A 14913-nucleotide genomic window follows, 5' to 3' on the forward strand; every position below is an offset into this window, starting at 1 on the left:
TGTCGTGCAGAGAAGCGAGGCGCTGCAGGCAGCTGCGCTGCGTCGGCTTCCCCACTAGGCGCCGGTAGTGTGCGGGCAAGTACACCGTGCGGGGGAAGAAAAAAAATTTAGGCTAGAGCTGAACCCACCGCTCGCGTTCGCTCTCTCTCTCTCACTCTTCATCAGCGCGCACCGCGTTCCGGCTCCGGCTCGTGTTGGCTCGCAGCGTCAGCCGGCGCAGCCAAGCCAGCAAGCGCGCCACGAACGGCGACGACGCTAACGACGCTAGCCCTCTCTCTCGGCGCCGCTGCTTCTTTTTTTCTTCTCCGTTAGCGCCGCGGTTTATCGCCGAAAAGAGCGCCGGGTTGGGCGTGTGTGGCCGTGTGCTACCGTCGCCGCCGCTCTGGGAAGGTTCTTGTGTGCGCACCGGTATCTCCGTCTCTCCGCACTCCTGGATTCGTCTACCTCGCTTGTGCTGTGCAACGTTTTCCGAGCCGATTTGTGCGATCCGTTTGCCGCGGTGCAAGATCGGGCTCGCTCGGGCCAGCGAGCGAATTTTGCACGCTCGTTTCGCGCGGGGCGGCCGTGGTGATGCCGTCGTCGGCGAGTGCGCGTCGGTGTCGGCGGCGGCGCGCGAGCCGGAGCTGCCGCGCCGGCTTTGGCCGCCATGCGTGATGCGTTCACGGTGCTCGGCTAGAACCCACCGTCGTCGGCCGATGGACGCGTGCGTCGGGATTCCCACGTGAGTGTCGACACCCATGGGGATCAGCCGCGGCTCTGAGCGCTGGACGCCGCCGGCCGACGTGCGACCCAGACTACCGCTGCTACTGCGCAACCGCCTCAAATCGTGCTGCTGCCGCCCCTGCGGCTACTGGTTTTCGGCGTCGTCGCCAGTGGTTCTCTTCCTGGTGGCTTCGGTGCTCCCGCTGCTCGCCGGGTCCGACGCGAACGGCACAGAGGCAATAGCCAACGAGTGAGTACCTTCTTGCGCGTATCTACAACCCGCAAGCGCTCACCTTAGTTTCGGAAACTGTTCTGTTGGAACCAAATGCCGAACCGCGAACGAGAGCTGGTGGAACGGTGCTTCACCGACAGGGTCCGGTGCAAGCGAGAGAAGTCGCACCTACAAATCTGAACGGCGAGCTCGATTGCTGCTGCTGCTGCCTTAAACGGGTTCTCGTGGTTGAATCCGCCCTTACTAACGCATGCTGAAAGCCGCTTGATTACAAAATCACATTATTACGCGCGTTAGTTGCACCTTCACACGTCTCGCCGCCCAAGGCGAGTATTTTGCATGTGTCGCGCTAAACAGGTGCAACTGGTTTGCTATGGGTGAGACCCGAGAGTGAAGGGTTTCGGTCGAAGTTCCGGGATGTAACTGCGCTTGGCTTCGCGTACGTTTTGAGAAACACCGGGATACGGCTGTTTCGCAGCTGAGCTGACTGGAACTGCATTTGGCGTGCTCCGAAATATGCCTTGCGGACTACTTGGCGATTGAATCACGCGTGCTTCTTCCCACAGGGCGGCGACATTGAAGTGCTAACGCTACGACCCAGCACTCGTCAGACATCCTTACGACCCCGCCAGTAACGCGCGTTAAAAACGTAACGATCAAAATAACACAACACTTAGCTGCCTTAACGTCAGCTGCGTAAAAAAAGAACAACAAAAACAGCTCCTACGCGCGCTGCTACATTTCACTCCCCACTGTGGAGCGATGGTGCATTTCGCATCTGGAAGATTAGCAACTATTCATGACGCTTATTTCTGCAAGTCACCTAACCTGCTGATTACCGGCGTGCTGATTACGCCTCATTACCGGAGTTAGAAGAGCGCGCATAGATGCGAGTAAGGTCACGTGCCCGGGTCGCGCGCTTTCTCGGCGGAGTACGCGTATCGTTGCAAAAAAGCGACCCACGCTTTTGAAGAACTCCCGAATAGTTCATCAATCGACGGGTTCAACTCGATCGCATCGCGTTTCGTTCCACACTGCCCGGGTCTCCCCGACAAATACTTATGCTAAGAGCATCCAGCATGCTGCCGTGCTTTCCGGTTACTGTTGTTCATCCAGCGCACGATGCGTAGATCTTCGCAGGCAAAAAAAGAAAAAAGAAAGAAAAGCGTGTTGCAGTTTGCAGCTTTCTTTCTGCCGGCGAAGCAAACGACGTCAGGCGAGGGGAGGGTCAGAACATCGGCCCCGGAGCGTGAGTAGGGCTGCTGCTGCTGCTTCGTCGCATCGACGCGAGGGCCGCGGCCCGAACCTTACGCGCATGCGTCCTCGGCGCTCGCGCGAGCTGCGGCGCCTGCGCACTGGGAGTCAGCAGCTGCCGGTACCCCCCTCCCCCACCACTTACACCCTCGCGCGCGCTCCTCCTCTGCTAGGAATGAAGCTGGCGCTCGCTGCCTGCTGCTGGTTTTCAACGCTACGCCGCGCGCATCTCGTTTCACAAGGAGGCGGGAGCCTGGTCGTTCGCTGGTTTAAAAACTGAGGGGAGGCCGCGTGTTCCGCGCGCTTCGTACACCGACTTCGTTGGGCGGCGGCGTTTAGCCGTCTCTTCACGCTCGAAGAAGTCCGTCGCTTCGCCCCGGCACCACTATGGTTGGCCCTGAGCTGCCGTCTTTTCAGCAACAATTGAAGACTCGAGAGTTTTGTGCCTGGGCGTAAATTAGCTGGCCTTTTTGTTAGTGTATATTCGGCTTTTGACAGAAAAAGGCTTCCTAAACGTCACTGAATGCGCGTGTTTCTTGAAGAAAGCGTGGTAATGCCCACCGCAAGAGGCATTCAGCTGACGCTGCGCTTCTTGGATGTTAAGATAGATTAAAACGGGCAGGGTGGGAAGGTGATGACGTGCCGAATAGAGAGCACGTCTCTCGTGTTCATCTTTTCCCCTCTCGCCAGTGCAGGGTAGCAAACCGGAAGCTCCCCTCTCGTTAACCTCCCTGCCTTTCCTCTCTCGCTCTCTCTCGCTCTTTCTAACAGTCTTGCTGCAGGGCTGCATAGCTTAAAAGTGACTACAGGGAAATCCTTTCTTTAATGAAAGAACGGGATGTTTGCCTGGCTGACGGCTTATGCATGCTAATCCAGGTGCTCGCTGCAACTTATCGTATCTACACAAACGGCACATACATCCTCAGATGGGCACTCACGCTCAACCTGCTCACAGTCTCATTAAGGCCACTATTTCTAAAAAAGATGTTAGAAGTACTTTCATTGCACACAGTGCAGAATTAATGTTTAATCTTCATGGACCCAGAATGCCCCGTAGTTTCAATCACAAACAGACTGGCCTTTGCATTATTGTATTCTCATCGCAGTATTGCCCGGCGTGAAATGTTATCTCCTTTGTAGACTTGAACTTGCCGCGAGATGTAGGACTTCAGACCTCATTCAGCTAGAGCATCTGTCCGGATGTACTAAATCATATTGGGGAAAAAAAATACTCTCGCTCACGTTACGCGCAGCCGTGCGTCAGTGACCTGAAGTTGGAGTCAAGGCCACGGGGGGAGAGGACCAGTTTTGGTGGAGCTGCATTGATAGTAAAAATACTCACATTGCAAGTAAGCCTTGTCATGACTGCAATCCGAGTAAACTGGTGCTGACGCCATATTCAAGCTACCGGGTCATCTCCCCTTGACGCTATGGACTGTGGCAGCGGTCCCGTTTTCTTATAAAATTGGCTGCCGCATTTATCGTTTCTACTGTAAATAATAATAAGTAGAACTGAACCAATAATCCTTAACGTAGTCAAAAGTTTGAGGCGGTCGTCACGGAGCGTTCAGCCAACACCGAACTGCTGTCCTTGACGCTACAATCTTCATTTATTTATTTATTTATTTATTTATTTATTTATTTATTTATTTATTTATTTATTTATTTACAGTACCCTACATTAGTGTAGGGGGAATAAAAGCATTCGAAAGACTAAGAATACATATACACAACGAAACGCAGATTGATAACAGTTCAAAGAACAGCAGTAAAAAATTGTTGATAACAATGGGTAACAAATGTTCACCAAAGGCTAAATATAAAAGACATAGAAAACGTAACCGCGCTCAACCCTGACCAGGTTGAGTGAAAAGAAAATTATGAAACGAAGATAAAAATATTGAAGGAGCGGCACAGATTGTAGGAGCTTATTCCGTTACACTTTACAGCGCATATTCTTTAGTGAAGGAGTCCTCCTTGTACTAACGTCGACGAAAGGTTCGAACGAGCACCTCACCTCGCGCTCTTTTCACAGATTAGCCGATGCGGGTTGCATCGGCTAATCTAAAACGATCACGGAACAGTGTTACTGTGCTTCGGAGCCGCTGTTAGAACAGTGTTTGCTGTACGGTACCTCACTCAGCCGCCGCAATTCCTCTGGTAATACTTGGACTCTTTGCGAAAAGGTCAATCAGCATTTCCGGCTACCTGCGATCTCCAATTATCCCTGTCTTGCGCTAGCTGATTCCAACTTGCGTCTGCAAACTTCCTAACTTCGTCACCCCACCAAATTTTAAGCCGTTCTCAACTGCGCTTCCCTCCTCTTGGTATCCATTCTGTAACTCTAATGGTCCACCGGTTAATCATCCTACGCATTACGTTGCCTGCCCAGCTCCATTTCTTCCGCTTAATGTCAATTAGAATATCGGCTATCCCCGTTCGCTCTCTGATCCACACCGCTCTCTTCACGTTACGCCTAACATTTTTCGTTCCATCGGTCTTTCCGCTTTCCTTGTTCTTGAGCTTCTTTGTTAACCTCCAAGTTTGTGCTCCAGATGTTAGCACTGGTAGAATGCAATTATTGTACACGTTTGTTTTGCACGGCAGTGGTGTAAGCTCCCAGTCAGGACTTGGCGATGCCTGCCGTATGCACTCCAACCAAATTTTATTCTTCTGTAAATTTCCTTCTCGTGATCGAGGTCCCCGGTGAAGAGTTGACCTAGATAAACGTACTCCTTTGGCGACCCTAGAGGCAGACTGGCAATCCTGAATTATTGTTCCCTTGCCAGGCTATTGAACATTACCTTTGTCTTCTGCATATTAATATTCAACCCCACTATTACACTTTCTGAGTTAAGGTCCTCAATCATTTGCTGCAATTCTTCCCCATTGTTGCTGAATAGGACAATGTCATCTGCAAACCGAAACTTGCTGAGATTCGCCGTTGATCCTCACTCCTAAGTATTCCCAGTCTAATGGCTTGAATACTTCTAAGCATGCAGTGAATAAGTAAAGGCGAAGTTGGCTGCTGAAACACTGGAGCAAAGGGAGGCCAGATTAGCACGCTATACAGAAGCTTACAAAGCGCGGAAGCGTGCATTAATGAAGCACTGTGTGCATAGTCTGTGCAAAACCAAGCCAACAGATCTTTCGCTCGTGATAACTAGGCTTACCCGAGAGTTAAACCTCAGCCAACTTTTTTCGTCTCTTCTGGCAGCCAGCGCATTGAGGCGCTGTGTTCGACTGCTCCACCTTAGGGATCGGCCCGAGTCGTAGTAAAACCGGTTGTGAACTTGCTTCGCAGGAGTTCAAGAAATCAGTCGTCGTGCCATCACCGTCATATACTAAAGCTCTTGTCGTCTCATTGCTGCTGTCGCGACGCCCATGCTCGCGTCCCACAAACACGCAATTGCTTGGCGTTGGTGTATCTTGACGTTGGACTATCTGGTAATGACTTACAGAACACCAAACGGTGCTGTTGTAAGCTAGTTGCGTTCAAAATGCTTCGTATAACATTGATTTCCTCAGTGCATGGGTTCTGCGTGTTCTTTCCTTGAATGTATTTTTTGCCCTTTCACTTCAACTGTCGTTCAGTTTCCTCTTTATCTGCGTGATTTATTTATTTATTTATTTATTTATTTATTTATTTATTTATTTATTTATTTATTTATTTATTTATTTATTTATTTATTTATTTATTTATTTATTTATTTATTTATTGTTACTTTCTGTGTACTTAACATAGATAGATTGAACGCCCAAGGCGTTCTTCTTCTCGCACAAAAACCGATTCTCGACAGAATGCACGCAATATTTTGTGCTTACGAAAGCCGTTGTTGGGGGCGCCTCTTACGTCAGAGTTCGTATGCGAGCCGACGACACCTAATCCGGCTTCACCATCAGTCTTCGGCGGCAAACTTGTAAAAAATCCGGACGCGAACGAGATGTGTTCTGGAGCTGCCGCCAATGTGTCATCGTTCCCGATGCCGGCACCCTGGAAACGGAAAGTGAATAGACACAGAGAGAGAGAGAGAAAAAATAAGAAGGAGCGATGGAGAGGGAAATAAAATAAAGAAACACGTTGATCAAATCAATAAGCCAGAGTCACGCGAGGCAGCAAAAAACAAAACAAAAAAAAAGTTTGGTGGCCGCGACGAAGATTGATCGAAGATCCCCGGGACGGCGTTTCGCAACCGTTCCTGAAAAAGTGTGTCCTTGTTTGAGCAGTGCCGCCTGTTCTCGACCCCTTTGCTTCTTTTCCCGGCTTTTTTGTCACCGATACGCGGACTGCGCGCGCTTTCTCGCCTGCGCCAGGTTTGGCGCGCAATTTCGCCTCGCCGACGCCTCGAAAGCTGCACTCAACGAGCGCGCGCTCGTTCTCGTTAATTCTGCGCGGCTCTTTAAAGTGACTACTACGCACGGCCGAACACAACAGTTTACGGACCACGGGATCTCAAAAGAAAAAAACGTTCAATTTCCGAGCAGCCTGTTGTAACTGTAGTCGGTAAAACCGAACATCACAATGTTGTTCCCATATATACTGGTAGAGCCCGTACATGCGAATACTAGGCTGCGTTGTGACACTGCGCAGATATTCAGCTTTCTTTATTTTTTTCAGGCCTCGTGTGCCGTGAAATTTTGTGATTGACTGTATGTAATAGACGCAACAGCATTATTTTTTGTTGTTCGTATGTCGGCGTACTTTCGTGAATCTGTCTGCGAAGCTGTACCAACGCAATCTACTTAGTAGTTGGCCGTTTGTCATATTTGTACCTCCATTCACTGGCCTCGCCGTACGGTGTAGGCACAGAAACGACCGCTCTGGATTAATCTAGATGTGTTTATATATATATATATATATATATATATATATATATATATATATACATACATACTTTTTTCCGCTTTGACACTTCGAATATTAACGCCTTAGAAAGATTTTTTTCGTAAGCTTAGATTTCGGTGCACCTTAAGGTACTCCCGGATCTGGTCAAGATTAATCTAGAGTCACTATGCCGAGCCTCATAATTAGAACGTGGCTTTGTTCCGTAATACCCGAGAATTCGATTATTTTTTTTAGTTTACTACAATTGCTAAGGACAACAAACCTGCACCAAGGGCTTCGTCCTTAATTTGTGTTTAATATGCTGAACGTGATCGTGTGCTGTGATAGCGTGCGGTGATTCTGGCCGACTGGTATATCCTGTGCCCGGGCTCCCCTGTTTATCTCGTTCTTCTACTTGTTATCTCTATTTTTTTTTTACATCCCCTTATCCCAGTATACCAGATTTTCCGTTCTGTTCGACCTCCCTGCCTTTTGGTGTTCTTTCGGATCTCTCTCTACGAAATAGGCCCACTGTCCTAATAATTGACCTCCAGGGACAATCCGGTGTGTGAACATATGCGAGGGCGTTTCTTTACGCACTCCTACCCTCTTTCGTGAATCTGGCTGGCTATCTCGCCTCTTAGGTGCATCGACGCGAGATATGAGTCAGCAACATTTCTTCATTAGTTGGGATCGATCCAGGAATCCGCGGCTGTGGTGCGGGCGCGGTACCACTGTTCCACAAGCGTAATGCTGCTAAAAGAATTGAAATAAAAAAGGGCTGTGTCGTAATGTTTCTCAGTAAGCAGAGCGGTTTTAACAGGTCCCTTAAGTTAGCAGCATAAAGTATGAAGCACTTTCTTTCTTCGTGTAAGGTAAACTTTTGAATTACCGTTCATCGCAAAGACCGAATCTGTAATTGATGACATATTCGCTACGGGAGGCAAACCTAATATGAAATTGGAAATATGAATGTATTGATATTTACCTATGTTGCGTTTATTTGTATTTTCGCGCTGTTTTTACCTTAGTTGCTAATCCTATGTTCTGCGTTTTTATACATGTACTAACAGGAAGTCCCCCTGACAGTTTTGTCTTGGGATCTCTGTCTGTATTACATTTATTTTGTTTGTACATTTAATTGTATTATTGTCTGATAATGGTTGATTGATTGAATGAATGAATGATTGACTGATTGATTATAAACCCTTCGCTACTTGCTTTCAAGGGGCGGGAGGCGTTTACGGAACACCGCAAATGGAGCTAGACACTGACGAAAGCGACATGCCTAGGTGAACCTCACGAAGAAGTAGTTTATTGATTGCAAAATGTAGAGGGGTCGGCCGGGAAATGCAGTATCTGGCTTGCTACTCTACCTAAGGGAAGAGAAGAGGGAAAGAAAGAGGGTCATAATGGGGGATGATTATGGGAGAAACGACGTGAAAGAACACATCGCACGAATGTTACCATCACAAGCACGAGTCCTGGCCCCTGTCGCCTAAGAAACGTGAAAGAGCACGCATTGCCTCTGTCGTCTGCCGACTCTCCGGCCATGCGCCTAGCAGGAGGTCCTCCGACAGTGCTCTGTTGTCTAAATGCCTCAAGGTAGCTGCCAGTGTCCGTCTTTCACGCGCATACACAAGGCACACCACGAGCACATGGTCTATAGTCTCTACAACGCCACACGCTGAATAGTCCGGGGAGTTTGCCCATCCAATGACGTGCAAGTACTTGCGCGTGAAAGCGACGCCTAGTCGTAGTCTGTGTATCCGGCAGGTATGAGGGCGTGGACTTCCACGCAGAACAGAAAAGTGCATATCGGGATCCAGCCTTTTAAGGCGGACGTGACGAGCGTCTGGCTGGGCCCAGTATCTTCCCGTGGCACTACTCATTAATTCCCACAGGAGGCATGTGATGTACGGTCTCGAGAACGGCACTACAGTACACAGGCCATTGCTGAGGGCGCGCCTTGCTTCAGCATCGGCCATCTCATTACCATTGAGCCCACAGTGTACTGGGATCCCTTGGAACGTTATTCGGCGGTGTTTTCCTTGAGCGCATCAAAATAGCTCGGTGATCTGCAGTGCCAGAAACTGATATACGGTGTGGCGCAGGAAGCATCCCAAAATTTTCAACGTGGGTTTTGAGTCCGCCAAAAAGGAACCACTCTTGAGATCGCTCCCCGCAGATGTGGCAAATCGCTTCCCGAATGGCCACAAGCTCTGCAGCGGTTGATGTAGAATTGTGATCGAGAGTGAAACCTCGAATCATCTGCTGGGCTGGTATCGCCACAGCTGCTGTCGATGCCTTTGGTGACGCGGATCCGTCAGTGTACACATGAACATAGGTCTGGTATTCTGAACAGATGTATGCCAGAGCAGGTTGTGGATTAGTCCGCTAATGGGAACCAATGATTTCTTTAGTATGCCGGGGATAGGTAGGCATACCGAAGGTTGAACCATCACCCACGGTGGTTTGATGGGGTGATATGGAAGGGCTTAGCAGGGAATGAAAGTATCCGTGTTGAAGTTCTGCATTGAAACACCGCTCTTGGCCTCATAAATAATGCTTCTAGGAAGATAACTTTCGCAGAAAGGAAGGCGTAAAAGGCCACCACTGCCTTTCGTGCCTCCATTTTGTTTCGTTTTCTTTTTCGTGATTATTCCTTCCGGCTCGTTATTTGTCCGAAAAAAAAAACAAAGGACAGCTTATCCCCGAATATTTAATAACAGCGCCACACATACACTGATATCGAGAAACCTATAGAGTCGCGAAAGGCTTTTGGAGGTAAGGATGTATTTCACCAGGCGATATCTTACATTTTGGCGAGTACCTATCGGCGTAACAGAGTTCGGAAAGCCCTACGATAAGGCTTTCAGCCTACCTTTCTGCCGTTCGCACGAGCACCCGAAAGGCAACTGACAGGAGTTTTTCATTCTGTCCCGATGCTTTCAAGAATCACGGCGCTTTTAGACCAAACCGAGCTGAGTAGGGATACCAGCAGTCATACAGGCATAGCGTAATCAAGGAGTACAGGAGGCATACGTGAATCTTAGCAAATATCTACAAGGACTCCACAACTAGCTTGGTTCTCCACAAGAAAAGTAGAGTTACCTATCAAGAAAGGGGACAGGCAAGGAGACACAATCTCTCCAATGCTATTCACTGCATGCTTAGAAGAAGTATTCAAGCTCTTAGGCTGGGAAGGCTTAGGAGTGAGGATCAACGGCGAATATCTCAGCAACCTTCGGTTTGCAGATGACATTGTCCTATTCAGCCACAATGGAGACGAATTACAGCAAATGATTCAGCACCTTAATCGAGAAAGTGTAAGAATTGGGTTGAAGATTAATATGCAGAAGACAACGATAATGTTCAATAGGCTGGAAAGGGAACAAGAATTCAGGATTGGCCAGTCAGCCTCTAGACTCTCTAAAGGAGTACCTTTATCTAGGTCGATTACTGACAGGGGACCCTGACCATGAGAAAGAAATTTACAGAAGAATAAAATTGGGTTGGAGTGCATACCACAGGCATTACTAAATCCTGACTGGGAGCTAACCGACAAAGATAATGTTCAATAGTCTGGCAAGGGAACAAGAATTCAGAATCTCCAGTCAGCGTCTAGAGTCTGTAAAGGAGTACCTTTATCTAGGTCAATTATTCACAGGAGACCCTGATCACGAGAAAGAAATTTACAGAAGAATAAAATTGGGTTGGATTGCATGCGTCAGGCATTGCCAAATCCTGACTGGGAGCTTACCACTGTCTCTGAAAAGAAAAGTGTACAATCATTGCATTCTACCCGTGCTAACATATGGGGCAGACACTTGGAGGTTAACAAAGAAGCTCGAGAACAAGTTAATAACCGCACAAAGAGCGATGGAACGAGAAATGTTCGGCCTAACGTTAAGAGACAGGAAGAGAGCGGTGTGGGACAGAGATCAAACGGGTTGGCCGATATTAATAGTTGACATTAAGCGGAAAAAATGGAGCTGGGCAGGTTGCGTACGATGGACAACCGGTGTACCATTAGAGTTACAGAATGGATACCAAGAGAAGGGAAGCGCAGTCGAGGACGGCAGAAAACTAGGTGGGGGGATGAAGTTAGAAAATTTGCAGGCGCAAGTTGGAATCAGCTAGCGCAAGACAGGGGTAATTGGAGATCGCAGGGAGGGGCGTTCGTTCTGCAGTGGGTATAAATATAGGCTGATGATGATGATGAGCTGAGTGCGGCTGCGACCAGGGTCTAAGAAGTGGCCTTCCCAAAGTGGACGGTTGTCAAGCCTGTCGAGCGTTGTGAAGAGCAATTTTCATTTGTGCACGATTTCGCAGAAGGCGCGCAATTGTCTCTTTGCACCCACAGACTTCACATTTGGGACATCTGACCATTCCGATGAGGGAGGAGTCGGCATTGGTGAACGACTACTCCAAGCCGTAGATGACGAGTGAGATTCTCTTCCTGTCTTATTTTCTCCTCGTATTTGCTGTCCTTTCCTTTTCCTCCAGTGTACGGTAGCCAGCCGCACAGTTAACCTAGTTAACACCTCTGCCTTTCATCTCTTTTTTTTCTCTCTCTCTTTTTCTGTCCTCGCCCTCTATGCCGCGGTGCTTTGCTTATTGTTTTTGATTCCACCTTGATTTCAAGCTGCGGCCAGTGATAAGGTCATCTCCGAAAGAAAAGAAAACGCCAGGCATGCAAGAATGTTGTAGTGCTTGCCCTTCCGTCGTATTGGCAGCGGTCGCCGGTAAACACAGGAAGAGAGGGTCAGCCACGGGGAAGCTGCACGGCGTGCAAGAAACAAGCGAAGAGCAAGAAGTAACATGAGAGAAGGTTAGAGAGGTGAAGGGGAGAGGGGGAATATAAAAACGAAGGCAGAATAAACACGTTTAGGCACGCGGCAGGACACGATGCCTCCAAGCCGGTGCCCAAAGCGCACAGGGAAGGTGGCGTCGGGTGCTGCGAACATCGTTCGCCGCAGCGAACGGAAGAGGGTGGGAGGAGGTCGTTCTAAAACGGGCCGCGGCCCCCGAAGAGCCGCAGTCTCGCGGGGCCATCGCCGGCAGATGTTACGACGACGACAACGGCAGCAAAGAATCGCTCCTCGGTCGCTTTTAGTCGACGGCGCTAGCGCGCGTCTCCGTGCAGTTGCCGTGTGCGCCTTTTTGCGCTGCCGCGGGCCACGCTCTCCTGTGTCCCCAGCGCGCCGCTCCCGGAATCGCAAGAATGCTCGAGGGGAGTGTAGGAGAGAGTGAAAGAGACAGGGGAGGCGCGAGGGTGACGGCAGGAGCGAATTGTTCACGCCGTTGAGTTTCTTACAAATTCTGACGCTAGGCGCATACGGGATGTGCGAGTATTTTTCGGTTCAGCCAACTGTACCTAGATAGCGCAAGGCCCGTTCACTCCGATCCATGACGTCATTCTACCTGGCCCGACTGCCATAGAATCTAATGGGGACTCTCCCGAGTAAGCCGTGGTGATTTTAATGTCGCCGCTTTCGTCACGCCAGCCTTGGCTACGGAAATTTCGGGCCAGGTAGCATGACGTCATGGATCGAAGTAAACAGGCCTTGCGCTATCGTTCAGTCAGCGTGGGTGTGTGGTGGTTTGCGCGTGGATTTTTCCTGAACTTCGTCCTTCCAGCTTCGAACGGCTTTGTGACTTTGCAAACTGATAATCGTGAACATCATCATCGTCAGCCTATATTTTATGTCCACTGCAGGACGAAGGCCTCTCCCTGCGATCTCCAATTACCCCTGTCCTGCGCTAGCGTATTCCAACTTGCGCCTGCAAATTTCCTAACTTCATCATCCCATCTGGTTTTCTGCCGACCTCGACTGCGCTTCCCTTCTCTTGGTATCCATTCTGTAACTCTATTGGTCCACCGGTTATCCATCCTACGCATTACATGGCCTGCCCAGCTCCATTTCTTCCGCTTAATGTCAACTAGAATATCGGCTATTCCCGTTTGTTCTCTGATCCACACCGCTCTCTTCCTGTCTCTTAACGTTAGTCCTAAGATTTTTCGTTCTATCGCTCTTTGTGCGGTCCTTAACTTGTTCTCAAGTTTCTTTGTTAACCTCGAAGTTTCTGCCCCATATGTTAGCACCGGTAGAATGCGTTAACAACATGCTGTCTTGTAAATGCAATTAGTTGCGAGGATTAGGCACGTATGCTGGGAAATTTAGAAAGTCAAAGCCTAAGAACTAACGTCGTGAAAGCGCTTGAAGCGAGAAGATTAAGCATATCCACAGACTAACCATCATTCTCGTGATAGTGGAACGTTCACAGTGCCGGATTTCCCTCTAGTAATTTTTGTAGGAAACTTCATGGTTCGCGCGAAGTTTCCTATAATATTGTCACGTAGTAGTGACGATGAAGCAAACAGTCGTAAAACTGGGAATGACGAAACTGATTCTTTATTGGGCGAACCTGTGCCCACAAAAGCAAGTTACACTTGAAGCACAACGATAGCGGCGAACACAGTCGGCGATCGTCGAAATCTGATCAGCGGCGAAACGCGTCGGCTTTTATACCTGAGTCATCGAAGGTTCCAGATTAATCCCTGATGCCCGCGTGTCTTCCAGAAAGTTCTAGACAATTCGCGTCGCTCATACAATCAGATTACATGGGCGTCGGTGACCACAGACGACGGATAGAAGCATTGATAACGTCCGAGAAGCTTCCAATGCAGGCGCGTCCTGCGCCGAGCGATAACGTTTAACATTTGTCAGCCAATGTTGAAAGCGGCCACCGGTGAAAGATAAACATGTGTACGTGTCAATACCCTCCCCTTAAAAAGCATCGTCCCGATGCTACAAACAAACACGAAAGCGAAAACAAAACCATGCGTAATAAACAAAATAACAAAAAACAATAACAAAGTAACAAAGTACCTAAGTTTGTCAGCGGGCGTAGAAAGGCTTAAGACGCACCACGTGGATGACTGTGATTGCGAAATGCCGTCTGGCACGACCTCATAGTCCAGTGCGCCAATACGTCGGGTGATCTTATATGGTCCGAAATAGCGACGTAACAGCTTCTCGCTAAGTCCTCGTCGGCGTATCGGAGTCCAGACCCAAACACGGTCACCGGGCTGGTACTCGACGTAGCGTCGTCGAAGGTTGTAGTGTCGGCTGTCGGTCCTCTGCTGGTTCTTGATGCGCAGTCGGGCGAGCTGTCGACCTTCTTCGGCACGCTGCAAATAGGTGGCAACGTCGAGATTTTCTTCGTCGGTGACGTCCGGTAGCATGGCGTCAAGCGTCGTTGCCGGGTTCCTTCCGTAGACAAGGTTGAACGGCGCCATGTGCGTCGTTTCTTGCACGGCCGTGTTGTATGCGAAGGTCACGTACGGAAGGATGGCATCCCACGTCTTGTGTTCGACGTCGACGTACATGGCCAGCATGTCGGCGATGGTCTTATTTAGGCGCTCGGTGAGGCCATTCGTCTGCGGGTGGTAGGCGGTGGTCCGGCGATGGCTTGTGTGGCTGTATCGCAGGATGCGAGAGGTACTGGGATCGATACCCAGCACCTCCACCAGATGTCACGTAGTAGTGACGATGAAGCAAACAGTCGTAAAACTGGGAATGACGAAACTGATTCTTTATTGGGCGAACCTGTGCCTACAAAAGCAAGTTACACTTGAAGCGATAACGTTTAACATTTGTCAGCCAATGTTGAAAGCGGCCACCGGTGAAAGATAAACATGTGTACGTGTCAATATACGGTCTCCAAAACGGGACGTGGCGAAGGTTCGTCGTCACGTTTAGATGCAACCGTTCTCCCTATAAGTTAGACGTATTAGATTAGTATTGTCAAGCAAACGTAAACGCTTTAAGTACATAAAAATATAGCGTTGTCCTCACTGCGTAAACTCCGGATGCGCTACTGGGTTGTCATG

At 49.1% G+C, this 14913-nt stretch overlaps 1 protein-coding gene across 7 annotated transcripts in view; it reads left to right on the plus strand.

Moving 5' to 3' along the window:
- Positions 1-302: 302 nt before the first annotated feature.
- The window catches only part of LOC119431658 (voltage-dependent calcium channel subunit alpha-2/delta-4-like), a 236642-nt gene continuing 222031 nt past the window's right edge, over positions 303-14913 (plus strand). For 6 of the 7 annotated variants that reach the window (XM_049657697.1, XM_049657698.1, XM_049657695.1 and 3 more), the window contains exon 1: positions 304-952. In XM_049657697.1, coding sequence (XP_049513654.1) covers positions 738-952 — 215 coding nt within the window. In that variant the 5' untranslated portion in view covers positions 304-737. Of the gene's footprint in view, positions 953-14913 lie in introns of all 7 variants that reach the window. The other variant, XM_049657692.1, reaches the window with a different exon arrangement.

This window comes from Dermacentor silvarum, chromosome 10 (genome assembly GCF_013339745.2).
Source record: "Dermacentor silvarum isolate Dsil-2018 chromosome 10, BIME_Dsil_1.4, whole genome shotgun sequence".
In the NCBI taxonomy this organism is placed as follows: Eukaryota; Metazoa; Arthropoda; class Arachnida; order Ixodida; family Ixodidae; genus Dermacentor; species Dermacentor silvarum.